The sequence below is a fragment of the Epinephelus moara genome, chromosome 6 (genome assembly GCF_006386435.1).
Source record: "Epinephelus moara isolate mb chromosome 6, YSFRI_EMoa_1.0, whole genome shotgun sequence".
Taxonomy (NCBI): Eukaryota; Metazoa; Chordata; class Actinopteri; order Perciformes; family Serranidae; genus Epinephelus; species Epinephelus moara.
The window spans coordinates 39,336,524-39,346,082 of NC_065511.1; the positions used below are offsets into that span (position 1 = coordinate 39,336,524).

Here is a 9,559-nt window from a genome sequence, read left to right on the forward strand (position 1 = left end):
TAGTAATATCGATACATCTCCAGTCAAATTATATCTGCATTCTGCACACCTAACATCAACACTGAGCTGTTAAGATAAAAGAAGGTCACCTGTTGGAGGTGAGCTGTTTGCAGAGGTGCAGTAAGAGTCTGTTGTCTTCAGCTCTTCATCAACATCTCACTGTGGCTCTTTCTGCTCTCACTTTCCTCCCTGCTGTATTATTCGACTATTAGACTTTGTCTTTATTGAAGAAAAGCTGCTAACAAAGTTCCACCAATTCAGTGATAAACACATTTCATTTCCTATAGATTCTTAACAATAAAAGTCCCCCGTTATTTTGTGAAAAATAAGAATAATAATATATAGAAAATAAGGAAATGTTGAGATTTCAAGCAGCGACTTCAGACAACTTCTAATCTGGAACAATGACAATGGAGAAACAAATCAGTGTTGCATGGCTTTACTCTGCGCGGCCAAGAGTGACAATGCAAAAAAGGTTTTAAACAACAACAAAAAGTGCAATTCTTCATTCAAGTGCATTTGAGCAAAGATCTGTCATCTTTCTTTCATCATGTGTTGTTCTTCAGGGTCTTCATCAAATAGTGCCATTTCATTCTATTAACAGTTCTCTCTCTCCTCTATCTCATGAAGCACAGAGTGATTTCTCTTTTGCTGCTTCTCTTGGGGACGTGCTCAGCTGCTGCTTATAGTAAGTATAATGTAGGAATATAAAACAGCACCAGAGGTAGTTGCATACCTTTCTCAAAGCACACATCTGGTGCTGTCATTTATGTATGTAGATTATGGCTAACATACAATATTACTGTACAAATTTTTTTCTATGAGCATCTTAAGTTTTATGTAAACACTGCAGTTATTATAAAGGGAGAGCGACAGAGCATTCACCTTCTCTGTAAATTAAATTCCTTTTCCGTCAGTCCTGTCACCCTCTGCCATTTTTATCAGTCTTTGATTGAGAGCCTACTGTGTTTTTCATTTGAATCATCATCTGCTGGTTGTACAGCCTCACACTGACAGACATAAACAGTCGAAATAGCACTCTTGAAATGAATGCAAAGGTACTGCCGGCTGTTTTTTTTATAGTTCTAATTTATTTCAGCAATGTGATATAATATTCATCTGCAGGTTGTGACAGTACAAAAAACGTTTATTAGAAATCAAATCTTCACTAAAGTAAAAAAAAAAAGAATGAAAAAAACTTAGCAACAAAGAAATACAAAAGTACAAAGACAAAATGTCACACAAATCACAACAACCTCCTGCGACCCTTTGTCCTCACATGAGGACATTACATTTTGGGTTTGTTAAACCTTTTGTCCTCGTCTGTGGACACTTTTCTGTGCCTTGTAGTGGTAGCAAGAGCACAACACACCAATCCACATAAAAACAAGATGGCAGCCATCTCTGCCAAGTCAGTCTGCAGCCGATCCCAAAACTAATGTGGGCAAGGTCCAAAACTTGTTTAGATTTTATGGTTAAAATATATTTATTTATGCTTCATAACATTTATAGTTTAATATGACAACAATTATTGTATTATCATAGTATTTCACACAGACCAGTTAGATGTGTTAGACTGTTCCTACAGATAAGAGAACGCCACTAGCTTGGAGTATGGAGCAGGAAAAATGTACAGTTACAAAAGAAAACACAAGTTGTATTTTTTTTTACTTGAAAACCCATAGAGTTACAAGACATTGCATTGTTGGTAATTATGTTTTTGCACAACAATGTTCAGGCATTGAAATAATCACGTTTGTAGCTTCTTTTTTGTAGCATGTGACTATCAAAAATAAACCCGTTGTCCAAACATGAGGATACCCTTTTTTAGTTTACCACCTTGCCAAGAGTCAGATGAGACTGAAGACTACAAGTTTGAAAATTCAAGAAATTTGTGGTTGTGAAAATAGTAAACTAACAAACCTCTGTAACCCTGTCCTCACTTTGAGGTTGAGGGTAGAGGCTCAAGGCTATATTAGCATGCATTAGCCAATGTTAAGCTGAGAGCTAAATAAAAATGTGTGTATTTCTTTAACAGGAAATGTGGCCTTGCATGGAAAAGCAACTCAGTCATCCCGCTACGACAATTTTTTATCGGCTGCCTCCAATGCCATTGATGGAAACCGTGATTCTAATCATGCATTAAGTTCATGCAGCCACACTGCACAACAGACCAACCCCTGGTGGAGAGTAGACCTGCTGGAGTCCTACACCGTCACCTCCGTCGTCATCACCAACAGAGGAGACTGCTGTGCAGAAAGGATCGACGGGGCACAGATTCACATCGGCAACTCTTTAGAAGGCAATGGTGCAGCAAACCCAGTGTGAGTGCATGTTGATATGTATTAACATATTTATATCACATATATATATGAAAGAAATGGTAAGTAGAGCTACTATTTCGTACCTTTGTTTCTTCCAGAGAAATTAAAATTATTTTCATATCTGCTCCGTTCATTATGTATCACCACGTTTTACCTTCAACCTCAGTCCAGTCAGCCCAGTCACAACAGACCTGTTTCTTTAAGTAGGACACTTCTGTCTGCATCACTGGGAAACTCCAAAATAGATACTGAACATCATTATTAAGCTGCTTTCTCCATTTTTGCTGCTTATTCAGGGTTGGTACCATTCCTGCAATCCCTGCAGGGGAGTCATACACTGTGACTGTCAGCGGTCGTGTGGACGGACGTTACGTGACTGTGTATCTACCTGGTTCAGAGAAGTATCTTACACTCTGTGAAGTGGAGGTTTATGGGTACCGTACCCCAACTGGTGAGAGTTTGAGCAATACCAGTGTTGTATCTCTGTGTTATATCGGCACTTATCAGTGGCTTTATAACAGAGATCAGAGGTCTTTCTGCCTGCAGGTCCCACAAGACCTGCAGCAGATTTTAGTGATGCAGAGAACTTTGTAACGTGTAATACTCACTTCAGTTTCAACCAGTGTATTTTTGATCATTTAATCAATATATAGATCCAGATCTATGGATCATTACACCCCCTAATGGCTGGCTAGCTTGCTAATTCCACCATGCTAACATGCCCCAGTACAGTCGTACAGTAACACAGGACCGCTAGTTAGGCTTGTGCAGGTTTGAACATTTTCCAACTGGTTTGATTTAAAGCCAAATATCTAACCAAACCGATATATCGAATTATATACCTAATTTTACCACTGGGGGTCGCATTTGAGCTATTTTTCCCAATAAAAGCCCATTATAGGTGTAATGCGCTTCTAATCCACTAGGTGGCAGTAATGCTGTATTAACCGCCAATACACACAAGGTTACCCAAGAAGAAGAAGACGCAGAAGAACATGAAGGAACCTTCCTCCAACTCCGCTCTCTCAGTGGAGACACGGCGGTTGAGAGGGCTGAGTGAGAGGACGTTCCTGTAGTAGTTCTAGCCCCCCAAATAGTACCAGGAACTTCTTCAGTGGAAACAGGTTACTAGGGCAACAAACTGAATGACTTGACACGCCGCAGATGTGAAAAGCTTTTTTTTTTTTTTTCTCCTCCGGTTTATCCGGTTGAAGTGAATTAAACCGGGTGGAGCTCTTAAACCGGACCGAACCGGTTAAACCGGAAATCTACCGCCAGTGTCCACTGCTCTGTCAGCCTGTCAGCACCTATTCATTTTAAAAGAGTAACAGCCAATGGGAAAACACCAACACTAACATCATCGCTCACTTCAAACCAATGGTGTAACTTCATCACTCACTCATGGACAGACTTTTGTGTTTAGAGGGCTGGCCTGCATGCTGCATGCAGCTAAAAAAATTAAGTAATACAAAAAGTACTCAAGTGGTGAAAGTAGAATTGGATCTCCCTAGAGTCAGGACCTACCAGAGTCAGATTACAAATGGTCTACATTTGTTTGAGATAATGCCCACTATAGGTCGATGCCAAAAACAATAGTGTCTCTGCTTTGACCCTCCCTGATTGGGGAAGCCCACATCTTTCAAACTCCACAAAACAAAACAAACAAAACAGAGAAAACAAACATTAAAAAGTTGTATCTGTGCTGATATTTTATTGTTTTTGCAGGAGAAAACCTGGCAATCCAAGGAAAAGCCTCACAGTCATCACTCTTTGAATTTGGCTCTCCATATAATGCCATTGATAGGTATCATGACGGTCACTGGATCAAGGCGTCCTGCAGTCACACAAAGAATGACGTGAATCCTTGGTGGCGACTGGTTCTGCCCAGACAGACAAAAGTGTTTTCTGTTAAAGTCACCAACCGAGTTGATTCCTGGGAACGACTGAATGGAGCTGAGATCCACATCGGAGATTCTCTCGACAACAACGGCAACAACAACCCCAGGTAGTGTACAGCCTGTTCATTACAATATTAAAAAGTCTTCAAACTGGAATTTAAATGGAAATCATTAATGAAGAATAATTTCAGTTTCTCTTTGGTGCCAAATACTTTAGTTATTTGGGATTAAAATGTTGAAGCTCTGATCATAACACCACATCTCCAATCTCTATGTTACAGCAGATTGTATGTTACAGTCCAACCTATACCGAAATTGATATTTGGGAGTCCTTTTTTGCTCTGTGGGATTTACACCGTGTTTTCTTCAACCTACATTTGTACACAATTCATCCATAAATATGGTCTGATCTTATCAAAGTCACTGTAATAGACAAATACACTCAATGTAAACTAATAACAATCAAAGTAATTGTTTTCTGGTTAATTGTGCCAAAAAAATATTGCTTACTGATATTCACCTTTACAAGCTGATGTGAAACATCCCGCATTCACATGTGCTCTCAAAAAATGGGATAAAAAGGTGGACGAGAACCCTTGGGTTACAGTTAAGTAGTGTTTCCCATACATTGACAAGACTATGGCAGCCCGCCACAGTCTAATTTGCCCCACCATAGTCTCCAAAAATCAGCCAGATATAAAATGCCTCCGGTAAGTGAACGTCACTCTGTACCGCACTGGCTGGAGCGCCTACTGAGAATTCTTTGGAATTTGTTCTTTACATGACAACACTTGGACGCAACACAGGCTCCGCTCCATTCGTGCCGTGCACGATACAGAGAGAATTGTAAACGTGCAACCATGTAGAGATAGAAATGACATGCCATCATGTAAATAAGATAAATAACATAAGGCTTTTTAGATTGTTTAATAAAAGGACCATATAGGCCTGGATATGAAGCGTCCGTAGCGCCAAATAATGTAACGGTAGTGTCTGAAGAGCTAAGACGAAGAAAATAAATCGCATATAGGGGAAACACTGGCCCTCCAGAGGCAGATCAGTACGTTAGTGAGGTTTTTTTTTGGATTACTGAAATGTTAAACCTCTAATCCTTAGCCGTATCTTAAGTGTAACCCTTCACCACAGCATACCACTAGTGTGTTTATCTGTAAAAACACAAAAAGCACTAAGATGTTAAAATCTAGGCATATTCTGCCATCATAACTTGGCTCTCAGAATTCACCAGATTGACGCCTTTAAATCAAATATATATATATATATACACACACGCACACACACACACACACCACCTGAGCTTTATCTTTTCCTTCAGCCAGGCTTTGCTGAGTTACTTAAGACATTTCTGCTTCTTCTACCAGGTGTGCCCAGATCACAAGCATCTTACCAGGTGCTACTCATGAATTTGACTGTAATGGGATGGAAGGCCGCTATGTTAACATATTTATCCCTGGAAGATCAGAGTTCCTCTCCCTGTGTGAGGTGGAGGTCTATAGCTCTTTCCTGGATTCACTTTAAAAGAGCAAGAATGAAGCCAGTGTTGTTATATGTACTCAGACAAACCAAAATAATACATTTAGCTTCAACTGGATTGTTTGCATGACAAATAACCAATCACACTGTGTGCAACATGGAGCTAAGTTTGTCCTAGACAATAACAATATGGCATTAGTCAGATAAACTGGCTCTTACATGATCTCTGGTAAATCAGTTTGAATCATGTTTGAATTAAGTTTACTATAATAAAAACATTATCACAGCAGCCTACGTGTGTTTCATAATTGATTTGTTTTCTAATGCTGTTTTAAACTGCTCTTTAATGCTGATATGGTGATTGTACTGTCACTGCCTGCTGCTATGTCATCTGTCATCTTCACTGAAGTTAAATTAAATCATGAAAAAAGCCTTGCATGTTGGTCTGGATTCAAAGATTTGGGTGTAATGGGTAGGAAGGCCGCTGTGTTGTCTTGGACACCAGAGGGAGATATTTTGCGATAGAGGGACATCTGAGCTGCAGCAGGATAAATCCCCCCATGGAGTCCACACACTGGTGGTGGTGGTTGCGGCTGATGAGTCTGAGGCTGATGAATCCATAAAGACTGGGTGGTGATGGGGAGGTGGTGGGTGCACGGCAGCAGCAAGAAAGAACTATGGTAGAGAAAGAACCACATTTAAAATGAGGAGCAGTAAGATGATAGGCCGACAGGGAAGATGTGCTGCTGTGCTATTAGTTGATTGTGAATCAGCTGATGACTCAATTGACCTACCCAGACAATGACACCTAGAGATAGAGAGTGAGCATGTGTGGAAGGAGTGACACCTCAAGGTGACTGGAGAAATTTAACTCTAATTGGCAACTGGGTGGCGCTATAACAACAGAAAAATGCTTAAAAATGGCTAAAATGTGACCGATCGCTGTGGCTCCCCCTGTGACCGAATGATTGTGGGTTTTGTTTTGTTTTTTCAGATTTTTGGTATGACTAAGTCATGGTATGGTATGCTGTACATAATCAGGAAAACTGTCAGTGTGTCATTCTGTCAGTCAGTCATTCTGTCTGTCCCACGTTTTTCTACTCACTGACGTGGTCAGTCTATGTGGAACTGCACATAGGCATTGAGGACTGGCATAGGTAGAAGGTGACAAAGCTACCAATGGGTATGGACTAGTAATATTAATTTTGTAATACCGTGATACTGTGAATCTGCTAAATTTTCTGAGAGTTATCATACCGTGAAAATCTCATACCGTCATCCTAATGTGTCATAAATGTTTGTTCGCCACAGAGCTTATTATGGTTTTTACTCTACCACAGGCTTTTTGACAAGAGAACCAGAGCAATGTTTAATTCTGAATTGGGGTTGTAAATCAATGGAGAGGAGAATGCCCCTGCTATATGAAAGGCAGTTGCTGTCAACTTGTCATGGTGAGGGTACATTTTTATTGTATCAATTTAAAAAGACAAATGGAAAGATCAGAGATTTTGTTTTTCCTATTTTGCTTGTTTGGGAGAAGGGAGAATCAGAGCACCTGGAGAAAACCCAAAGGAATCTTAAATATTAAAATCTGCATGTCTTTGGAGTAAGGGAGGAAACTGAAGAGCCCGGGGAAAACCCAAATTGACGTGGGGAGAACATGCAGACTCCACCATGTCGCCCTGTAAGAGGATGGAGAAAGGATAGATGCGGGGTAAGGGGTTGTGGAGAGGGTACTGGGGTGAAGTGGAGGCAAGTAAGGAGGACAGAAAGGATGTCTGTTCTTCTTCCTCTCCTGTTTGTCTTTTTTCTCTCCCCCCTGTTTCTCCTTCTTCTCTCTTGCTTCCTTCTTCTTCTCTTTCTTCAGTTTGTCTGTCGATTTTCACCTGCTGCAAAGGTACCGCTACTTTAAAACAGGAGATTGTTTTTTATTTTTAATCTTTGGAGTCCGGTGCTCCATCCTCTTCAGATTTTGAGTTGGGCATTAATTATCTCAACTTTAATTAATCTTCAGCCTCTGTGTGTGCACACGGCCTTGCAGTCTCATGCCCTTTTAAGGAGATTTGCGAGGCATTCAACGATGCTAATTATGATCAGCTTGAACACACCTTAGACTTAGAAGGACAATTCAAAGGAATTCAAAATCACAAGAACACAGGTGCGAACGCAACTATTGCGCCATTTAAGAGCATATCTACATAAGGCACGGATCCTCTTCCACCAAGCCCGTCATGTTGCACCACATTTCTACAGTAGCCCAGAAAGGACAAAGAAAACACTGGCTCTAGAGAGGGCCTTTCACATTTCACAGTACCTGATGACCACCGTAGGTTCCCTGACACACTCCTAATCCTAATCACTGGTCCTTTAAACTTTTGATCTGTAATCCCTGTAAATATTCATTCATTGCTGTTAATTTCCTGTGGTGCCTAAATGTATGCGTCTGAATACTTTGTTCCAGATCCGTAAAGCAACAAGTCATGTTGGCAGTGGTTAATGCAGAATGATTGTCTTGGGTGTGGGATTGAGCATTCAACTGTTTCGAGCACCCACGGGCGGAAACATAAAAAGGTGCCTATATGCTCAGATGTGCACTGGCTCAGTGGTGGTACAGTTCTGGACAGTTCTGTTCTCTAAGATCTGAATCTGACTGTTTTTTGAAAGAGAAAAGAAACAGCCTTGTTGAATTGAGAAACCCTCAGTGGTTGGCAGACCTTCTTCTGTCTCTTCAGTTGATCTTACCTGTCATCTGAACATGTTGGACAAAAGCTTGCAAGGAAAAGATGGGCTGATGTCGCAAATATATGCCCGCATGAAATCATTTGTTGTTAGGCTTCGACTATTTAAGAGGCAAATCAGTGACACCAATCCCGCACACCTCTCAACTCTGTGGGAAATTATCTCCAATTTCCCAAACGCCAATATTTCTGTGAAATTGGAAAATATGTGACATCACTAATTACAGAGTTTACCTGGCACTAGATTTCATTGCCATTGAGAAGGACATTAACCTGTTACCAAAGCTTGTTTTGAGAGAACTTAGCAACTTAGTCTGCTTTAATGAATCCATTGTAAAGTCATAATATCCACAGGGGCTGAAGTTGTGTCAAACAACAGGCTTTTATCAGTGGAAAAAGTTAAACCCCTAAATGTATAAATCAGTTACTGCACGTGGCACATAGCTTGTCTTTATGACTGATCATAAAGACTAGGGCTGACCCTGACTAAGAATTTTCATAGTCGTCATTTAGGGCCATTAGTCGACTAGTCACCCGCATGTTTATCATATTAATGTAATGATTAAATGATATATTTTGGTGGTTTGAGTTGAAGGTGTGAGAAAGAATAGTATCAGTAACACTGTTAACACTGAGCTACATTACAGAGAAATACAGAACCGTACTAACGAGCCTTCATTAATATAGGCCTATATTTTATCTACAAGTGCACGTCACACACTGAGCGAGCCGCCTGTTAATGACGCTTTGGGCTAATGGGCATGTAGCTACTTCCATGTTTCAGATGATACGTCATGTTTGTAGTCGACCAATGAAGATGAGTTTACATATCACCTTGGGTTCGTCCTTCACCTTCTCAAAATGATCCCACACTTTGGATTTTGCCTGCCCGACATGTTATTAACTAGCCTGTGGAATAACCGCAGGTACCAGCCCTGGAAATTAGAGGCCGTACACATGCTGGGTCTTTAACACCTGGAAAACGGGAGGTCGGGTGTGTGTGTTATTCTTGTGCCTTTTCTGTGCCAGCTTTCAAGAGCACGGTGGCAGGTTGCGTCTGAGGTTGCTAAGTAACCTTAACATGCATCATATAGCCTGTTTACCTGAA

At 40.6% G+C, this 9,559-nt stretch overlaps 1 protein-coding gene across 1 annotated transcript; it reads left to right on the forward strand.

Moving 5' to 3' along the window:
• Positions 1–624: 624 nt before the first annotated feature.
• On the forward strand, positions 625–5,999 carry LOC126392514 (fucolectin-1-like). The gene is made up of 5 exons (XM_050047941.1): positions 625–688; positions 2,039–2,324; positions 2,621–2,775; positions 4,050–4,329; positions 5,602–5,999. Exons 1-5 carry the CDS (start codon positions 625–627, stop codon positions 5,756–5,758), a joined length of 942 nt encoding a protein of 313 aa, XP_049903898.1. The 3' UTR covers positions 5,759–5,999.
• Positions 6,000–9,559: the final 3,560 nt, after the last annotated feature.

What these genes read in the sequence shown, in the direction of transcription:
- LOC126392514 (XM_050047941.1), top strand. Translation starts at nt 625, where the DNA reads ATGAAGCACAGAGTGATTTCTCTTTTGCTGCTTCTCTTGGGGACGTGC. An exon ending in GTGCTCAGCTGCTGCTTATA is followed by an intron (nt 689 to 2,038) that starts GTAAGTATAATG and finishes TTTCTTTAACAG; the next exon opens with GAAATGTGGCCTTGCATGGA. An exon ending in AATGGTGCAGCAAACCCAGT is followed by an intron (nt 2,325 to 2,620) that starts GTGAGTGCATGT and finishes CTGCTTATTCAG; the next exon opens with GGTTGGTACCATTCCTGCAA.